Genomic DNA, 19,849 nt, shown 5'->3' with positions numbered 1-19,849 from the left:
TAGGTGCTATTATTATCCCCATTTTTCAGATGAGCAAATTGAGGCTGAGAGAGTTTAAGTGACTTGTTGAGAGGTACACAGGTAGTAAAGGTCTAAGGCAGAATTTGAACTCAGTTCTGACTACCAAGTACAATTCTTTATCCACCATGTCCACTAGATGCCACATACTAATATATGTACATATTTTATATGCATACATGTATATATACATGCATATATATCGTATAGAAGCATATGTGTATATATCCACATAAGCACTTAATATATAGTATGTATTACATACACATATATACATATATTATGTGTGTCTGTACATTCATTTATTCATAATATGCACATATATGTTATATATACACACATAAGTATACACAATACCTTCCATGATATGGAATTCATCAAGTTAACCAGCATTTACTAAATGCTTACTGTGTGCCAGACTGAACCAGGCAGTGAGAGTGCAAAAGCAAAATCAGCCTCTTCTCTAAAGGAGTTCACAATATAATGTCAGCCAAACACTACACATACACACACGCATGCATGCACACACATATGTGTCTGTGTTGTCTTTCCTCAGTAGAATGTAAACTCCTTGAGGGAAGACTTTTTAAAAAAATTATTGTATCTCCAGTGCCTCGCATAATAGCTTACACATATTAGTTGCTTAGTGGGTATTTGTTGGATTGGAATGGATTGGACTGGATTACCCTTACCGTTGGATAGGCTTCCCATGGACTTCTTTCATCAGCATTGTGGCCTCTCAGAGTTGGAAGAGACCTCAGAGGTCTTCTACTCCAACTGGCAGATCTTGAACACACTCTACAGATGGACAGTGAGCTGGCCCTGAATTCGAATAGGAAGAAGACAGCAATTGTTTGCACAGAGCTTTCACTGAACCAGAATGATTCCTGTTCGCTGAAACCCATCTTCCCCATATGATTATTTTGCGGGTGAGACTAGATAGCTGTGAATCGTGGAACACCATAATCTCCCAAGAAGCAAACTTACCAGTGATCCAAAGGGCAAGAAGGATAGGCATGGTGAGCAGATGTAGGCAGCAGCAGGCCACTTATGCACAAAAAGTGGACCAGTAGAGACGAGAAAGGATGGGTCGATTTTATTCTGCACATGTAGAGCATTGATGAGAGCACAGATCCATCAAAGTATTGAAGTAAAACAAAAAGATAGAGCTAAATGGCAGTTTCTTCTGGTTTGAGAAGAAAGAAAGAAAGAAAGAAAGAAAGAAAGAAAGAAAGAAAGAAAGAAAGAAAGAAAGAAAGAAAGAAAGAAAGAAAAAGAAAGAAAGGAAAAGTTTTGGGGGCCCAGTTAAGCCCAATAATAGAATTCAAGAACCATAGAATATGAGAATCATTGTCATACATAATCTCCTAAAATCTCAAAATACCATACCTGGAATGGTCCTGAATGGTCATCTAGTCTAATCTCTCATCCTTTATAGGAATCATTAGATTGTGAGCTTCTAGAGGGCAGGGATTTTTTGCCTTCTTTTGTATTCCCAGTGCTTAGTACATACCTGGCATGGCATAGGTGCTTAATAAATGTTTATTGATCAATTGAATCCTTTGCAGGTTCTCCAATAGGTTTTTTTTTTGGCTTCTATTCAAATACCTTCAGCCGCTGATTTTGTTGATGAGTTGTGTCAGTCACGTCCAACTCTTCGTGACCCAGTTTGGGGTTTTCTTGGCAAAGATAGCGGAGAAGTTTGCCATTCCTTCAGCTCATTTTACAGATGAGGAAACAGGCCAACAAGCTAAAGTGACTTGCTTAGGGTCACATAGCTAGTAAGTGTCTGAGGCTGGATTTGAACATAAGAAGATGTGTCTTCCTGACTCCAGTCCCAGCACTCTACCCACTGGCCCTTAAATACCTTCAGTGATGTGGAATTCATCAAGTCAAATCATCAAGCATTTATTAAGTGCTTACTGTATACCAGACCCTGTACTAAGCAGATACAAAGGCAGAAACAGTCCCTGCTCTCAAAGTTCACAATTTAATATCAGCCAGTCAGTCAAATATTTATTAAATGTCTACTACATGTTAAGTCCTGGGGATACAAAAAGTCCCTGCCCTCAAGGAGTTCACAGTCTAATGGGAGAGACAAGAAGCAAATATGTACAAACAAGCTATAGACAGGATGAATAGGAAATAAATCAAGAGAGGGAAGCACTAGAATTAAGAGAGGTTGGGGGGCAGCTAGGTGGCTCAGTGGATAAATAGCAACCCTGGATTCAGGAGAACCTGAGTTCAAATCTGACCTCAGACACTTGACACTTACAAGCTATGTGACCCTGGGCAAGTCACTTAACCTTCACTGCCCAAAAAAAAAAAAAAGAAAAGAAAAAGAAAAGGGGGGAGGGGTTGGGAAATGCTTCCTATAGAAGATAGGATTTTAAGGGTTAGCTAGATGGTGCAGTGGATAGAGCACCAGCCCTGGCATCAGGAAAACCTGAGTTAAAATCTGGACCTGAGCACTTACTAGCTATGTGACCCTGGGCGAGTCACTTAACCCCGATTTCCTTGGAAGTTAGGAGGGAGAACATTCCAGGCAGGGGGACAGCTAAAGAAAATGTCAAGAGAGGGAATGTTTTGTTCATGGAATAGCCAGTAGGCCAGTGGCACTGGATCGAAGAGTATGTAGTAAGAGGAAGGTGTAAGAAGACTTGAAAGATAGAAGAGGGCCAAGTTATAAAGGGCTTTGAATGCCAAACAAAGTATTTTGTATTTGATCCTAGAGGCAATGAGAAGCCACTGGAGTTTCTTGTATAGAGGGATGACACGTTCAGATCTGTGCTTTAGGAATGGAGAATGGATTGGAGTAGGGGAAGACTTTAGGCAGGCAGACCCACCAGTGGGCTATTGCGATAGTTTAGGTGTGAGGTGGGGGCACAAAGGCCTGCAGCAGCATGGTGGCAGCATCAGAGGAAAGAGTTGCAAAAAAAATATGAAATCAATAGCTCTTGGAAACATATTGGATTGGGGTGTTGGAAGGTAGTGAAGAGTCAAGAATGACACCCAGGCTCTGAGTCTGAGGGACAGGGAGGAAAGTGTGGTCCTCTACAGGAATAGGAAGAGTAATAGGAGAGACAAAATGTAAACAACTATGTCCATACAAGATATATAGGGGATAAATTGAAGGCCCTCTCAGAGGGAAGGATAGGATTCCAATTGATTTTTTTTCTCCTTAAATTGAGCTTGATTCTGCTTACCTGTAATTTTCCCCACCTTTACCTGTTCTTAGTTCTGACTTCTAGACACACTAGAAAAGTCTTCCCACTCTGTTCCAGGATGGCCCTTTAGATATGTGAAGAAGCCAAGAATGTCTCCCTTAAGAATCTTCCCCAAGCTAAAATTCCCCAATTCCTTTGACCTGTAGTATGAACCTTCCCTCTTCTTTTGGCCAGCTTCTGCTGGACTCCCTCTAGCTTATGACCGCCATACCTCAAATGTGGTACCTGGACTGGATACGATAGCTTAGATGTGGTATGACAAGCCCAGAGAACCATGGGGATAGGACCTTCCTCATTCTGGGCACTCTGCTTTGGTTAAAGAAGCCTAAGACTATTAGCCACCATGTCCTTATGACTCAGTCATAGTTGTTGCATCTCTGTTAATTGAGAAGGAAACTGGGGTCCATAGAGGGGAAGGGGCTTAGTCAAGGTCACATAGCTAGAAAGTGATAAGGCTGGGACCAGGACAAGTGTCTCCCAAATCCAAGCCTAATATTCTTCCCACTCCCAGCTCCCAACTCCCAACCCCACTGCCTGGAGCCCTTCAAACTGTCCTGTTTTGAATTTTCCCTTGCTTATTTTTAACAACATATTTTCCTGTACCTTTTGGAAGGAAAGACCAATTTTCTTGACAAAAACTGTCCTTGAGAATGACCTTCCTTTCCCACCCCAGGCAGGTAAAGTTCTGCCTGCTGTGTAGAGCCAAGAGTGGATTTAGAGGTTGGGCAGTAGCCTCTTGATCCCTGGCTGTTTTAGAAAGAGAATTCCATCTGGGTGAAAGAGAGGGTGATGGGAGCTCAGAAGAGCATGGGGATCTATTCCTGGAGTCCACAGAAAATTGAATAATGAATCACATACTCTGAGAGCTGGGAGAGATTTCAGGGGCAATCTAGTCCAACCTGTATCTGACCAAGAATTCTATCTGCAAACGAAGGATGGAGGGGAGGAAAATGATTTCAAGGGAGGCCAAATTGGACCTAGAAGTACTCATGGGAGTATGTACCAGTAGGAGACCCCTGGCCCATTTTAAGAATCAAAAAACCTCAAAGTTGTAGAAGACCCCATGGGCCATCTGATCCAGATTGTCCTTGAATAGTAATCCCCTCAACAATGTACCTAGCAAGTAGTCACTGGGGGGGGGCATGATAGGGAAAGGCTGAAACAGGGAAAAGAGGGATGGGATTCTAGGGACTGGGTACAGACTGCAGCAATAGGAAAGTTAGTGAGGTGGACAATGGCTGAAAGCTTGATGAAAGCCCCAGTTTCTAGGGAAGTCAGATAATTTCCAGTTCTTCCTCTACATATCTTTCCAGCCTCTGCATTAAAGAGCAGGCACAACATTTCTGGAAGGGCACTGATTATCTGGTTCAGGTCCAGAGGAGGAAGGATGACCAAAAGCAACATAATATGAGGATCGATGGAAGGAATGGGCAGTATTAAGGCCAGAGAAGAGAAGACTCAGTGGGAATGTGATAGCTTTCTCCAAGTATTTGAAATGTGGAAGAGGACTTCAGACTTATTTTGCTTGGACCCAGAAGGCAAAGCCAAGAGTAATGGGAGGAATTTGGAAGGAAGCAAATTTCATCTCAACATGAGGAAGAACTTGAATGAATGAATTTTTAAGAAAATACTCTGTGCAGAACATTGTGCTAAATAATAATGATAATAATAATAATGGCTCACATTTATATGATGACTACTGTGTACCAGGTACTCTACAAATATTATCTTTGATCCTCACAACAACCTTGGGAGATAGGTACTATTATTATCATCCCCTTTTTACAGTTGAGGAAACTAAGGCAAACATAAGTTAAGTGACTTACCTAAGGTCACAAAGCTAACAAGTGTCTGAGACCAGATTCAAACTCAGGTTTTCTTCAAGCCTGGCCCAGTGCTCTAAAAACTGCTGCACCCAACTTCCTGGAGATATAACAAATAGAAAAGTAAGGTAGTCTCTGCTCTTAAGGAGCTCACATTCTTTTTTTTTTTTGCTGGGCAATTGGGGTTAAGTGACTTGCCCAGGATCACACAGCTAGTAAGTGTCAAGTGTCTGAGGCCGGATTTGAACTCAGGTACTCCTGAATCCAGGGCCGGTGCTTTATCCACTGCGCCACCTAGCTGCCCCAGGAGCTCACATTCTAAAGAAGAGATGACACATATGGGAGGTTTCAGCTCCAAGTCAAATGGAGGAGACCCCTGGTCCTTAGGGCACAGCAGCAAAGCAGATGGTCCTGCCTCTTCTTCAATGTCATCTCCACTGATAAAATCCCATCAGTTTCTGGTGTGGAACCAAAGTGCCAAGGATTTTGATGGTGGAAATGTTCTTTTCTGGGCCTTCAGTAGCTGTGGTTTCAGACCCATTCATATCCCCAAAATGATTGCTTTTCTGAGATGATGGTTTGAAGGGCTGGTCTGGGAGCAGAACCTGAGCATCAAAGCTGCTCCTTGGGGAGTTAGTGAGTCTCTCCTCAAGTTGAGGTTTGATGATCACTCTTGGGTCGACTTTGGAAGAGGGTTGTGCTCTTATGTGGCCTGAAATAAATGAAGGGCATTACCACATGGTAGGTAGAATGCTAGTCCTGAAGGCAGGAAAACTAGACCCATATCTGGACTCCAACACTAGCTATGTGACATTGGACAAAACCTCTCTGAGCCTCAGTTTCCTCATCTGTAAAATGGGGAAGATAGGAGGTACATAGTGGTCACTCAATAGATGGTAGTCATTGAATAAGTAGTCAATATATATTTGTTTCCTTTCCTTTTTCCCTCCCCTCCTTCATTCCTGTTTTCTTCCTTCCTTCCTCCTTCCCCCTCTCCCTCCCTCCTTTCCTCTTTCTCTTCATTCCTTCCTCCCTCTCTTCCTTCTATCCCTCTTTTCCTTCCCTCTCTCTTATTTCCTCCTTCTCTTCCTTCCATCCCTCTCTCCTGCCCCCTTTCTTCCTCCATCCCTTCCTTCCTTCCTTCCTTCCTTCCTTCCTTCCTTCCTTCCTTCCTTCCTTCCTTCCTTCCTTCCTTCCTTCCTTCCTTCCTTCCTTCCTTCCATCCTTCCCTGCTACCTGCTCTCTGTTGCACACACACATAGGATTTCATGTTCTATTTCAAGGGTTTATTCACTGGAGGAAAGAGTAATAGAAATTCAGAAATAGCACACTAGGGTGCAGGTTCTGACAAGAAATCTGTTCAGCTCAGCTCTGTCAGGGTGTCCCCCAAGCCAATCTATCTGAATTTAGCTAAGGGCCCCGAGAGGTTGGGGGGGGGTGCTCTTTGGCTTTTCCTGGCTGACAGCTCCACCATCAGGCATCTTGTTGAGTTAGAATATAAATCCAGAAGATGACCCCCAGCGAAGGATGCTGAGCTCTCTCCTGGGCTTCAGAAGATGGGCCTTTTCTCTCTTTATACAGTATATAATGGCTGAGTGATCTCAGTCATTAAGGATAGATAAATACTTGTCAGTGATAGAGGGGGTTCCTGCTTATACACAGGCTGAACAAACTGACCTTTAGGTCCCCCTCCCCACCCTAGCCAGCTATGAGATTCTAGAATTCTTTATCCTCTGATCAGCTTCCCCAAACACCAGCCTGTCCTCTCAGAATTAGGGGGTTTTGACTTGGGCCATAGAACCCAAGTTAATATTCTTTGCTAAAAAGAAAATCTCTGACCCTGAACCTGAGGCCCCAAGGCCTTAAACCTTCCTTATCCTTTTTGTCTCCATGGACTTAGGAATCTGCCACTAATTACCTATATCTCTTCCTTTCTCTGTCTTCCCTTTCTCTCTTTTCCACATATTCTAGAATATGCATAGGATAGGAAAGGATGCATGTAGAAACTTTTATGGATAGCTTTTCTTTTTAATTTACCTTCATTTTTAAAAAATATGCCTTCTTCCTTCCCAATGCAGGGACCATCTCTTATAACAAAGAATAGAAAAAGAAAAAAACCAGTCAATCAAAATCAATCAATCAATTACCAAACATTTATCAAACATCTACTAGGTCTTAGGAGTTGGTGCTGGAGTTACCAATACAATGCTCTCAAGGATCTGACTAATGTAGTTAGCATCTTACTAATGTAATAGATCAGGAGAGACAACATGTACATTATAATTATATCCAAAATAAATATATATCAAGACTGACACGATATGCTATGTTATGCTATGTATGCGATCCACATTGATAGTTCCCCATTGAGCTAAGAAAGGAAAGGGAATGAATTTTCTCCTCTCTTCTTCAGGAACAAACTTAGTTATTTTAATTACATAGCATTTAATTTTGTTTATGTTTTTCTTATTCCTAACATTTATATTTTTGCAGTCACTGTGCATATTTTCCCTGATCCTATTGACTATGTTTGATCTCAGTTTATATAAGGCTTCCCATGCTTTTCAGAATTTTTCATATTCATCATTACTTAGCATGCATTAATATTCTATTCTGTTTATTTATAATGACTAATAGCTAACACTTATATGGTGCTTTAAAGTCCTAAAATGCAGGACTTTACATGTATTATCTTGTATGTATTATTTCATCCTCACAACAACTTTGTGAGGTAAGTACTGCTATTACTCCCATTTGACACATAAGGAAACTGAGGCACAGAGCCTTTAAGTGACTTGCCCAGGGTTACATAGCTCTTATGTTTCTGAGGCCAGGTAGGAACTCTGTTCTTCCCGACCTCAGACCTGTAGCTCTACTATATTCAGTTTCCTTTTAGAAAGGTCAAATTAGAACTCATCCAGAGGGACAGCAACTGGCTTGGTAAACTGTGCCATATATGGATCATTTGAGGGAACTGAGGTTGTTAAGCTTGGAGAAGAGACACCTTAGAGGGGGACTGAAGATCTAGCTTCAAATATTTGAAGGCCTGGGATGTTGAAGAAGTATATTTTGTTCTGCTTGGGTCCAGAGGACAAAACTGAGAATAATGGGTAGAAGTTTCAGAGAGGCAAACTAAGGCTTAATATAAGAAAAGTTGTTCAGTCATTTTCAGTTATGTCTGAATCTTCATGGCCTTATTGGGGCTTTCTTGGCAAAGATACTGGAGTGGCTTGCCATTCCTTCAGCTCATTTTACAGATGAGGAAACTGAGGCAAACAAGGTGAAGTGACCGGCCCAGGGTCACACAGCTAGTAAGTGTCTGAGGCTGGATTTGAATAGGGAAAATGAGTCTTCCTGACTCCAGGTCTGAAACTCTATCCACTGTACCACGTAGATGCCCCTAATATGAGAAAAGAATTCCTAATAAATAGAGCTATCCAAAAATGGAATGAGGCTAGGTCTCACACAGTGGATACAGTGCCAGACCTGGAGTTAGGAAGACATGAGTTCAAATCCAGCTTGAGATACTTACTAATTATATGACCCTGGGTGAGTCACTTCACCCTGTTTGCCTCAGTTTCCTTATCTGTAAAATGAGCTGGAAAAGGAAATGGCAGCCCATTCCTGTATCTTTGCCAAGAAAACCCCAAATGGAATCACAAAGAGTCAGACACAACTTGACAACAACAACAACAACAGAATGAATTGCCCCAGGAGCTCATGAGTTCCCTTTTAGCGTGTCCTCAAGCAAAATCAAGAGAACCACTTACTTGTTAGTGATGTTGTAGGGGACATTATTAATCAAGATTTGTTCAAATTGCATGGCCTCGGAGCTCCCTTTAGAGCTTCTATGAAAGAAGAAATTACATGTATTTATTAATATCTTCTCTTCTTTTTTTTTCCTCCTCTTTCTCCAGCTCTTCCTTTTCCTTTTCCTCCTTTTCTTCCACTTTCTCTTCCTTCTCCTCTTTCTCTCTCTTCCTCCATTTCCTTTTCCTTCTTTCTCTTCCTCCTCCTCCTTCCCTTGTTTGTCTTTCTCTCTCCTGCTTCTCCTCCTTCTCTTTTTATTCTTTATTATTACTGTCATTACTACTGTAATTACCATGTTCATCCATCTGTCCCTGAGCTCGGACTTACCCTCCTCTGAGCCTAGCTGTCATCTAATAATCAGCCTGTATAGAGAAGTTTGCAATTGAGCTTCCTCTAAATCCTTCCTGCTGCCTTTGACTAGACCCTGACTTTAGCATCCTCTGTCCCGACAGGAGACCCTGCAGCAGAGGAGTGGTCCCCATGGAGTGTCTGCTCCACTACCTGTGGGGAGGGGTGGCAAACCCGGACCCGTTTCTGCGTTTCTTCATCTTATAGCACCCAGTGTAGCGGACCCTTGCGGGAGCAGAGACAGTGCAATAACTCAGCTATCTGTCCAGGTAAGTTGGAATACTGGGGTAGGGGAGCCTCTGGCTGAAGACATGACCTCTATCCTTGGGGGAGACATAAATCCTCTCCTCAGAAATCCCTAGGCTTGAAGGGGAGAAATAGTCCATGTCCTTTAGGAGCCCCTGGTCTAAGAAGGAGGTATAAGCCCTGCCCTCAGGGGGCCCCTATTCTGAGAAGACAGTCCTGGATGGAATCCATTATACATTGCCTTGGTTTGATCAGAGGGGTCAACTGAGTCAGGGATGGCTTTCCAATAAAGGTTAGTTTTATGGGGAGAAGAGCATGGTTAAGGAAGAAACAAGCTAGCAAGGAGCCTGGCCTCTGGATTTCCCTGAGCGGGGTTGTGGTTACCCTTTGTAATGTTGCAGAATCAGAGGAATTTCCCGATGATCCCACCCTTTCTTCACAGTTCACGGGACTTGGGATGAGTGGTCACCCTGGAGTTTGTGTTCATCTACCTGTGGGAGGGGCTTCCGGGACCGTACCCGCACCTGCCGACCACCTCAGTTTGGAGGCAACCCTTGTGAAGGTCCGGAGAAACAGACCAAATTCTGCAATATCGCCCTGTGCCCTGGTAAGTTGGAGGGAGAGAGAGCCCTTGGCCAGGGAGAGGGGCTAGTCTGGCCAAGCCGGGGTAGCTGTTAAAGATGGGGCAAAGCCCATCAGCAGGCTTTGAGTGGGGCCTGGGTAGAGGCAGGGATGAGGGCAAGATGACCCCTTGGATATAATTTGGCTGATACCAGGGATCTCTTTTTCTTCTTCTCTTTGCTTCTCTGTTACCCTGAGCTGTTCATTTCATCAGTTCTATTCATGATACCACAGTGTCTCTCTAAGAGAAAGAGATGTTGATATCAGTAGCCAACTGGCAACTGCATTTGTGGTGGCCATTGTAATTGTTGTCGAAGCCATGGGAACCGATGATATTGCCATCTGAGTGTTCTGACACAGGAGATATGAAAGTTCTTTGGATATGATATACTGATATTGGATAATTGGATATGATATGATATATGATATAATTGCAGATTATCACAAGGAAAACATATTTGACTAAAGGGCAGGAGTGGGAGAAGGACACAACTGCTCTTCATCTCCTTTATCATCATTATGCCCAAATCCATCATCATCATCACCACCACCACCACCATCTTTCTGCTGTTTCATTTTTTGCTTTATATTCCCAGCACCAAATGTATTGGGACTAGCACATAGGAGAGGCTTAATAAATGTGTATTGAGGGGCAGTTAGGTGGCGCAGTGGATAGAGCACCAGCCCTGGAGTCAGGAGGACCTGAGTTCAAATCAGACACTTAACACTTACTAGCTGTGTGACCCTGGGCAAGTCACTTAACCCCAGTTGCCTCACCAAAAAAAAGTGTATTGACTCATTCACTATCTCTGTCATTACTAGAGTAACATCACCATCACCAATATCATTCATTTATTCATTATTTATTCAATAAACTTTTAAGTGCCTCCTATGTTCCAGGTACTGTGCTAGGTACTAAAATATAATGCCCCAAGCAAAAAAATGTTCTTGACCTCAAGGAGTTTATATTCTTCTATTTTCACTATCTTCACCACTAATAGAACCATCATTATCACCATCACTGTCCTTTTCCAAAACCCCAATATTTATTTCTAGGTAATGAACTTTGTTGTTGTTGTTTAGTCATTTTCAGTTTTGTTTGACTCTTCGTGACCCCATTTAAAATTTTCTTGGCAAAGATGCTGGAGTGGTTTGACATTTTCTTCTCCAGTTCATTTTACAGATGAGGAAACTGAGGCAATCGGGGTTAAATTACTTTTCCAGGGTCACACAGCTAGCACTTATCTGAGGCGAAATTTGAACTCAGAAAGATGAATTTTCCTAATTGCATGCCGAGTTCTGAGTGCTCTATCCACTGGGCCACCTAGCTACCTGGTAATGAACTATTTAGCATAAAAGATGTGGTCCAGATAGCATGCATGAGTAGACCCGCTGAGAGTGGCAAGCAGTATTGTGGGTGTGAAGTTGATTAAGGAAGATATCATGGCAGAAGTGAGATTGAAAGATAGAGAAATAGCCATTTCCTTCATTCACTCTATCCTGAACTGTTTCCATCTAGGACCCATCCCCCAGAATCAGCTAGGCCCATCTCCATGAAGGTGACAATGAGTGTCTCTGCAGGCAGGTAACCCCTCAGCTCCTGATGCTGGTGTTTAAAGATGAAGGACGGGGACCCATGGGATTTCCTGGCTGCCATGGGCATGATTTTATGCAATCAGCATCTCACTTGTTTCTTTAACAAAAAGAAAGCTGAGAGAAATAGCTTAGAGGAAGAGAAATGGCTTTAAAAATAGCCATGGGGATTAAGCAGGCTCCTGGCCAGCCCTGCAAATTGCTTTAATACAAATGCTCTGCTCCTCCCTGCCCCCTCTGCCTTTGGCTGCTAAGAAATCCTTCCTAAGATTGTCCTTCCTCTTTCCTCTATTGGGTCCGTGTTTCTCTCCTTATCTCTGTGTCTACTTGTCTCTCCTCTCTGTCTCTATTTCTTAATGCATCTCTCAGAAATGTTTCTATTTCTTAATCTCTCTGTCTTTTTGACTCTCATTTGCTGTGTCTTGTCCATCCATCTCTCTGTCTCCATCTTTCTCTGCTTCGATGTTGGTCTGTTTTTCTGTCTCTCTTTCTGTCTCTGTGGCTCTTGGTCTCTCTGTCTCTCCATTCTACTAACTTGGATCAATTCTCCCCTTCAATCACCCAAACGGCCCAGCTCCAGGCTGCCACTCTTACATTCCTGTCTCTCATGCTGTGCCCCATTTTGGTTCCTGTCCATTTAGAGTATTTGCCAAATTGGTACTTGTTCCACTGGCATCTCCTCAGGGTCCTGGCCATTGGGTGCTGGCTGCTGAGGTCAGAATCTTTTCTATCCTTGCCCATCTTTTCTGCTATAGGGTCAGTCACTAGACAATTAGAAGTTGCCCCACATCATATCCTTCCTAGTTCTCATCTCTATAGCCTCTCACTTCCAGTAGAAGAACCTGGCTCTTATGCAGTGTCAGAGGGACCTTGTAGGGCAGGGATGTTCACAATATCCCTAATCCCCATGAACTTCAATTGCTGGCACATCAGAGAGCCATCTTATGAGATTCTCATTCTGGGACCTATTTCCATTCTTTTTTTGGGGGGGGGTGAGGCAGTTGGGGTTAAGTGACTTGCCCAGGGTCACACAGCTAGTAAGTGTCAAGTGTCTGAGGCTGGATTTGAACTCAGGTCCTCCTGAATCCAGGGCCGGTGCTTTATCCACTGTGCCACCTAGCTGCCCCTATTTCTATTCTTCTTGAAAGAGAAAGGATAACTTAGAATGGGTTCTCAAACTAGCTCTTCTAAGGAATAGGGAAGATAGGAGACTCATTGGCCAAGTGTTTGGGATTTTATGGGTATTCCTGAGCTCAGTCTTTGCTCTTTCTCTCTGGCTTCACATACCCCTTAATTTAGTTGCCTTTTGGGGGCTCAGCTCAATTTATGTGCTTCACCTTTGAAAACTACTCTCAATTGTCTCATCCTTTTCCTTCAATGGGAGAGTAACAGATCAGGGGCAGCTAGGTGGCACAGTGAATAAAGTACTGGCCCTGGATTCAGGAGGACCTGAGTTCCAATCTGGCCTCAGACACTTGACACTTACTAGCTATGTGACCCTGGGCAAGTCACTTAACCCTCATTGCCCTGGTGGTGATGCTGCTGGGATACTGCTGATGGTGGTGGTGGAAGATGCTGAAGACGGTAGTAATGACCTAGCTAATGAGGATGACAATAGTAATTGTTAAGAGAGATGATGACAATGGTAATGATGATAGAGAAGGCGATGGTGATGACAGTGGTAGCTATTGTGATGATGGTGATGTTGACAGTGGTCTTGGTGGCAATGGTGATGGTAATGATGGTGACAGTGGGGCGGATGGTAGTGCTGGGAATAGTAGTGTTGGTGATGGGGGTGATGGTGAAGGTGTTGGTTGTGGGTCAATGCAGGTCAAAATCAGGTCCCAAAAGATCTCAACAGACTAGAATTATAGGCCATATCTACAAAGAGGAAATTTAACAGAAGTAAATGTAAAGCCATACCCTTGGGCTAAAGCCAGTCATTCCCCAAGTACAAGATGGGGGAATCATGAATAGCTGCCAGTTTAGCTATAAAAGGGTCTTGAAGTGTTAGTGGTTTGCAAGTAAAAGTTGAGTCAATGTTGGGATGTGGCAGCTAGAAAAGTTAATGAGCTCTTACTAAGAGAAAAATAGTGTCTACGACAAGGTGCTTGATAGTACACACTACACTCTCCCTTGGTCCTATCTGGAAGCCACGTACGAAGGACATTAGTATACGAGGAGACGAGTCAGTGGCACAGTGGATAGAGTGCCGGGCCTGCAGGCAGGGAGACTCATCTTCCTGAGTTTAAATCTGCTCTCAGGTACTTACTAGCTGTGTGATCCTGGGTAAATCATTTAACCCTGTTTGCCTCAGCTTCCTTATCTGTAAAATGAGCTAGAGAAGGACATGGCAAACCGTTCCAGCGTCTTTATCAAGAAAACCCCGAAAGGGGCCAGGAAGAGTCTGATTAGACTGAAAAATGACTGAACAACAACATTGATAGACTGTCCAGAGGAAAGCAACGAAGCTGATGAAAAGACTGCAGGCCATGTCATTTGAAGAATAGTTAAAATAAGTGGGAATGTTTAACTTGGCAAAGAAAAGACTCAGGGGAGACATGATAATTTGCCTTAAAGTATTTGAAGAGATATCTTGTGGCTGATGAATTGAATTTGTTCTCCTTGACCACAGAGGGCAAAACCAAAAACAGTTGCAAGAATTTGTGAGAAGCAATTTAAGTAAAAATTTGGGGGGGGGGGGAGGATCAGATCTGTGTTTTTATTGGCATAGGAAACTACTAGTTAGGAGCTTTCTCTACCTTACCCACATGGTACCTGTTTTATAACTTATAGTCTTAGACAGTTGCTTGGAGTACTGAGAGAGGTTAATGTCTTACCCAGGGTCACACAGCCAGTGCCAGTGACAGCACTTGAACCCAGATCTCTCTTAACCTAAAGTGGTTCTTTATCCACTATGTCACACTCTTTCTATGAACAAATAAAGGGGCAGCTAGGTGGCACAGTGGCTGGAGCACTGGCCCTGGATTCAGGAGGACCTGAGTTCAAATCCAGCCTCAGACACTTTGACACTTACTAGCTGTAAGTGACCCTGGGCAAGTCACTTAACCCCAATTGCCCCGAAAGGAAGAAAGAAAGAAGGAAAGAAGGAAAGAAAGAAAGAAGGAAAGAAAGAAAGAAGGAAAGAAAGAAAGAAAGAAAGAAAGAAAGAAAGAAAGAAAGAAAGAAAGAAAGAAAGAAAGAAAGAAAGAAAGAAAGAAAGAAAGAAAGAAAGAAGCACTGGCTCTGGATTCAAGAGGACCTGAGTTCAAATCTGGCCTCAGACACTTGACACTTACCAGCTGTAGATGACCCTGGGCAAGTCACTTAACCCTCATTGCCCTGCAAAAACAAAACAAAACAACACATGCACACACGCACGCACACACACACACACACACACACACGCACACACAACCAAAACAAAACAAAACAAATAAAACTGTCCAAAAATGAAATGATCTGCCTCAGAAGGTAGTGATCCCTCCTCTCCAAGGTAATATTCAAGGACAGATTGGCAGACCACTTATGATACATGCTGTAGAAGTAATTCCATCTTAAATATGGGTTGGACTTCTATCTTAGAAAGTCTATGATGTTGATCTTGAAGCACTCTGCCTCTAGGCACCTTTCCCTTGTGAGGGTTCTGGGGGGAAGCAGTAGTCTGTTGTCCTGACTGCTTGGCCCCTCAGCTTGGCCTCCCTCAGATGAGTCTGGCCCTTCCCATCCTATTCCTGTTCTTCTGAGACACTACCTAGAAGGGGAATAGCCAGAGCCAGCTGGTGACTTCTCTGGACCTGAGCAACTTAGCATGACTTGGCAGCCCTGAAGGCTATTTGACCAGGGGATGGTAAGCCCAAGAAAGGTATTCATGCTCTGTGTTCTGTCTTCTTTCTTCCCCCCGGGCCGGGCAGTGGATGGCAACTGGAATGAGTGGTCAAGCTGGAGTTCCTGCTCATCCAGCTGTTCCAATGGCACCCAGCAGCGCACAAGGGAATGCAATGGACCCTCTTATGGAGGGGCTGAGTGTCAGGGCCACTGGGCTGAGACTCGAGATTGCTTCCTTCGGCAGTGCCCAGGTCAGTACCCATCCCTCAAGGGAGGCTTGGGATGGCATGTGGGAAGAAGGGAGGGCCAAGGGGAGATGAGCCAAGGGGAGATGGGCTAAGGGCATGGGAGTGAACTTTGGGTGAGACTGTGGAATATGGGTCCTTAGCCTCACAGGCCCCAGCGGGGACCCAATCTTCTCTCCTTCTAGCCTTTGGTTCTCTGGGTTTCTGCTTCTCCAATATTTGTATTTTTCCACGTCTTCTGATTTTTATCTCTTTTTTTCTGGATCTCTTTGTGCTCTTGCTTTGGTATCTCTCTGTTTGCCATGACTCTGTCCCTGTGTCCCCATGTCTTTCTGTCCCTCTATGTTTCTGAGTCTCCAATGCCTCCATGATGCTGTATTATCTTTGTCTTGTTCTACTTGTCTCTTTGTCCTATCTCTTTATCTCTTTCTTTATGTCTTTGTGTCTCTGTATCTTTGAGCCTCTGGGTCTCTGTTTCTGTCTGTTTCCATATCTGTGCCTCTGCCTTGGGGTCTTTGTTTCTTTGTATTTCTATGCTGTCATATCTTACTTTCCCAGTGGATGGCAAGTGGCAAGCCTGGGGCACTTGGGGCAGCTGCAGTACCACCTGTGGTGGGGGCACCCAGAGACGCGATCGAGCCTGCCATGGCCCTTTCTTTGGGGGTGAGGCCTGCCAGGGTCCCAAGGAGGAGTACAGACAGTGTAGTCAAAGGAGGTGCCCTGGTGAGTCACATTCCCTTCAAGGTACTGCTTCCTGCCCTCCCCTAATACCTCCATCTTCCTATCTCCTTCCTCCTACTTCTCCCTTCTCACCTCCCTCATCATACCTTTTCCGTCCTTCTCTCTCCCTTGTCATCCCTTCCTCTTCCCTACCACCCAGAAGAATTCCTCAGAGACATGGGGGACCTTGGTTTCCCTCAGTCAACCTGTGTAATTTCTTTATGACTGTGGCCGCCTGGAAATTGAGCTCTGGACCTTGTGATCCCACTGTGGTTATACCCTGAGACATACATGGCTGTGTCGCATTCTAGGCAGCAAGGGGGTTACATTGGGGGTGGCAGGGCTTGGCTAGCTCTTGAAACCTCAAACAAGTTTCTGGGAAAAGAATTAGGGCTCAGTTTGTGACCAGTCTAGGGGTTCAGTGTAGAGCTGGGTTCGAGGGTTGTGCTATAGCTGAGGAGCAATTATTCTTCCCATGTGGATGACTGTCCTGAACTAGACTCAACTTCTCTGGCTTGGCTCCCCTGGACTCTAACAGTTCAGTGAATTGACCCAAACTCCAGCCCATTCCCTGTGTTCTCTTCCTTTTTGTAAATGTGACTTGACATATCCTCTACCCACTTCTTACATGACTTCTCTTGCCTTTTGCTAGAGCCCCATGAGATCTGCTATGAAGATAATGCTGGTTCCATGGTCTGGAAGGAGACTCCAGCTGGGGATGTGGCTGCCATACGATGTCCCCGAAATGCCACAGGTAGGGGTCCTTAGGTGGTGCCAGGCCCTGAGGGATGGGCTCTGGGACCTCTTCTCGGGCTTCTCATTCAGCCAGTCATAGAATCATAGACTCAAAGTTAGAAGGGACATCTGGTCCAACCTTCTTCCAAGATCAGAAATTCCTTCCCCAGCATCCCTTGACCAATGATCATTTAGCTTTCTCTTGAATATCATCATTGACAGGGAGCTCATTACTCCTGGCACATACATTTCCCCCCTCATAGATAGCTCCAATTGTTAGAGAATTCTTTCTTAAGCTGTGATAGAATTGGCCTCCCTGCAACTTCCCTCCATTGGTCCTACTTCTGCTCTCTCTCTTATGCCATAGAGGATCAAAAGCTGTACTAATTCCTGTGCTTTACTTTACTTGGGAGGTAGTGGGGGGAGGAGGGAGAGGAAGAGGAGGGGGAGGAGGGAGAGGAGGAGGAAGGAGAGAAGGAGGAAGGGGAGGAGGAAGGAGAGGAGGAGGAAGGGGAGGAGGGAGAGAAGGAGGAGGAGATAGGACCCCTTCCCTCAAAGAATACACAGTCTTAAGAGACCCTAAGAAGAACTACCCTGTTAACAATAACCACGCCTAGTATTTATTTAACATTCTGTGCTTTTCAGAGTGTTTTTTTTTTAAAGAAATAGGGTTCAGACAGCTCTTGCCTGGGAACCAGGATACCTGGGTTCTAGTCCTGGGTGTGTTCTCATCTTGTTATATGACCTTAGTCAAATCCCTTTTCTTCATTGTTTTTTTCCTTCTGTAGAATGAAGGGATTGGATATCAAAATCTTTAAGGTCCTTTCCCACTCTGGTTCTCCTCTGGTCCTAACCGGAGACAGAAAGGTGACCAGGACAGTCCAATGGCTATTTAGGGACCCCTAAGACATGGTCGTGCCGAGGTCTAGACAGCAAGGGGGCAACATCTGGGGGTGATAGGGCTCGGCTAGCTCTTGAAATCCCTAACAAGGATTGTTCGAGTCTATGGTTCTGTGATCCAGCCCTGAAGAAGGGTAATGAATGAGATGACCTCTGGGGAGCTGTGTGAAATCTAACCTGAACTTCCCCTTCCCCTTCCCCTAATCCCACCCCAGGCCTCATCCTCAGGAGGTGTGTGCTGGACGAGGAAGGCATCGCCTACTGGGAGCCCCCCACTTACATCAAGTGCATCTCCATTGACTACCGGAATATCCAAATGATGGTGAGGGACCAACGATCCCTTGGTGGAACCTCCATCCCCATCTGCCCCTGACTCAGAATCTCCCCACCCCTCAAGCACTCCCAAGAGAGATGTGGTCGCTTCCTTTGTTGCTATCTGCACACTTGGTTCAAGGACAAATCCTGAAGTTATTCATAATGGAAAGAACCCTAGATGTAGAGCCAATAGACATGGATATTAGTTCCTGCTTTATTACTCACTAGTTGCATGCCCTTGGACAAGTCACTTGCCTTCTGAGGGCCTCAGTTTCCTTTTCTGCAAATGGGGTGGTTGGGCTAGAATGGTCTCTAAGGTCTCTTTTGGCTTTAACATTCTGTGTTTCAGGATTCCCTTCTAGCTTTGACATTCCATGTTGTAGGATCCAAGGTCCCTTCTAACTTTGGCATTCTGTATGTCACATTCTGTATGCCACATTCTGTATGCCACTACCTTATTGTGCACCCTTGGACAAATCCCTGAACCCCTCTGAGTCTCACTTTCTGCTTCTGAAAGGGCAGACAGTCTCTTAAGGATCTTCCAGTTCTGGCACTCGATGACACAATTAAACTGTGATCTTGGACCAGTCACTTCCCTTCTCTAGGACTCAATTTTCCTCATATGTAAAATGAAGAGGTTTGACTGGATAGTCTCTAGGGTTAGTTCCAGCTTCTGATAGACTTTGTTTTTATAATTCAGTGAATTCCAACTGCCTGCACTTTGCTGACCCCAGTCCTCACACCGAGAATGCCCTCCTCTGTCCACATTGCCTCTCTAAACCCTACCTGTTCTTTTTTTTTTTTCTTTTTTTTTTTTTTGCGGGGCAATGAAGGTTAAGTGACTTGCCCAAGGTCACACAGCTAATAAGTGTCAAGTGTCTGGATTTGAATTCAGGTCCTCCTGAATCCAGGGCCCGTGATTTATCCACTGTGCCACCTAGCTGCCCCTCCCACCTCTTTTTTTTTTTTTTTTTTTTTGCGGGGCAATGAGGTTTAAGTGACTTGCCCAGGGTCACACAGCTAGTAAGTGTCAAGTGTCTGAGGTGGGATTTGAACTGAGCTACTCCTGAATCCAAGGCCAGTCAGTGCTTTATCCACTGCGCCACCTAGCTGCCCCCTCCCACCTCTTCTTAAGGACCCAGATTCAGCCCCACTTAACTCTGGAAAACCTTCCCTTACTGCTTTAGTGCACTCTGTCCCTCCCCATCTTTTTATGCCCATTGGTTCCTTCACCTCTGCCTCTGCCTCCTATTTCCTTCTCAACTCCCATTAGGCTCCTCCCTCCTGTTTCCCTCTCTCCTTCCATCCTCTCTCATTCCCTACACCACCCATTCGCCAGAGCCTCCCCTTACTTCTTCCCTTCCCTTCTGGGATCCAGTCTTTGGCCCTTTGTAAAGGAGATTCCCTGCTGTGGATTTGG

General features: G+C 44.4%; 1 protein-coding gene across 7 annotated transcripts in view; it reads left to right on the top strand.

The window, feature by feature from the left end:
• The window catches only part of ADGRB1 (adhesion G protein-coupled receptor B1), a 270,194-nt gene that overhangs the window by 98,323 nt on the left and 152,022 nt on the right, over window positions 1–19,849 (top strand). For 5 of the 7 annotated variants that reach the window (XM_044005365.1, XM_044005341.1, XM_044005379.1 and 2 more), the window contains exons 5-10: window positions 9,331–9,495; window positions 9,915–10,079; window positions 15,592–15,765; window positions 16,318–16,482; window positions 17,132–17,233; window positions 18,330–18,436. In XM_044005365.1, the coding sequence (XP_043861300.1) occupies window positions 9,331–9,495; window positions 9,915–10,079; window positions 15,592–15,765; window positions 16,318–16,482; window positions 17,132–17,233; window positions 18,330–18,436 (878 nt within the window). The remainder of the gene's footprint in view (window positions 1–9,330; window positions 9,496–9,914; window positions 10,080–15,591; window positions 15,766–16,317; window positions 16,483–17,131; window positions 17,234–18,329; window positions 18,437–19,849) is intronic. The other 2 variants (XM_044005356.1, XM_044005387.1) reach the window with 1 other exon arrangement.

Source organism: Dromiciops gliroides, chromosome 1 (assembly GCF_019393635.1).
Source record: "Dromiciops gliroides isolate mDroGli1 chromosome 1, mDroGli1.pri, whole genome shotgun sequence".
Taxonomy (NCBI): domain Eukaryota; kingdom Metazoa; phylum Chordata; class Mammalia; order Microbiotheria; family Microbiotheriidae; genus Dromiciops; species Dromiciops gliroides.
This window is presented reverse-complemented; position numbering and strand designations above follow the sequence as displayed.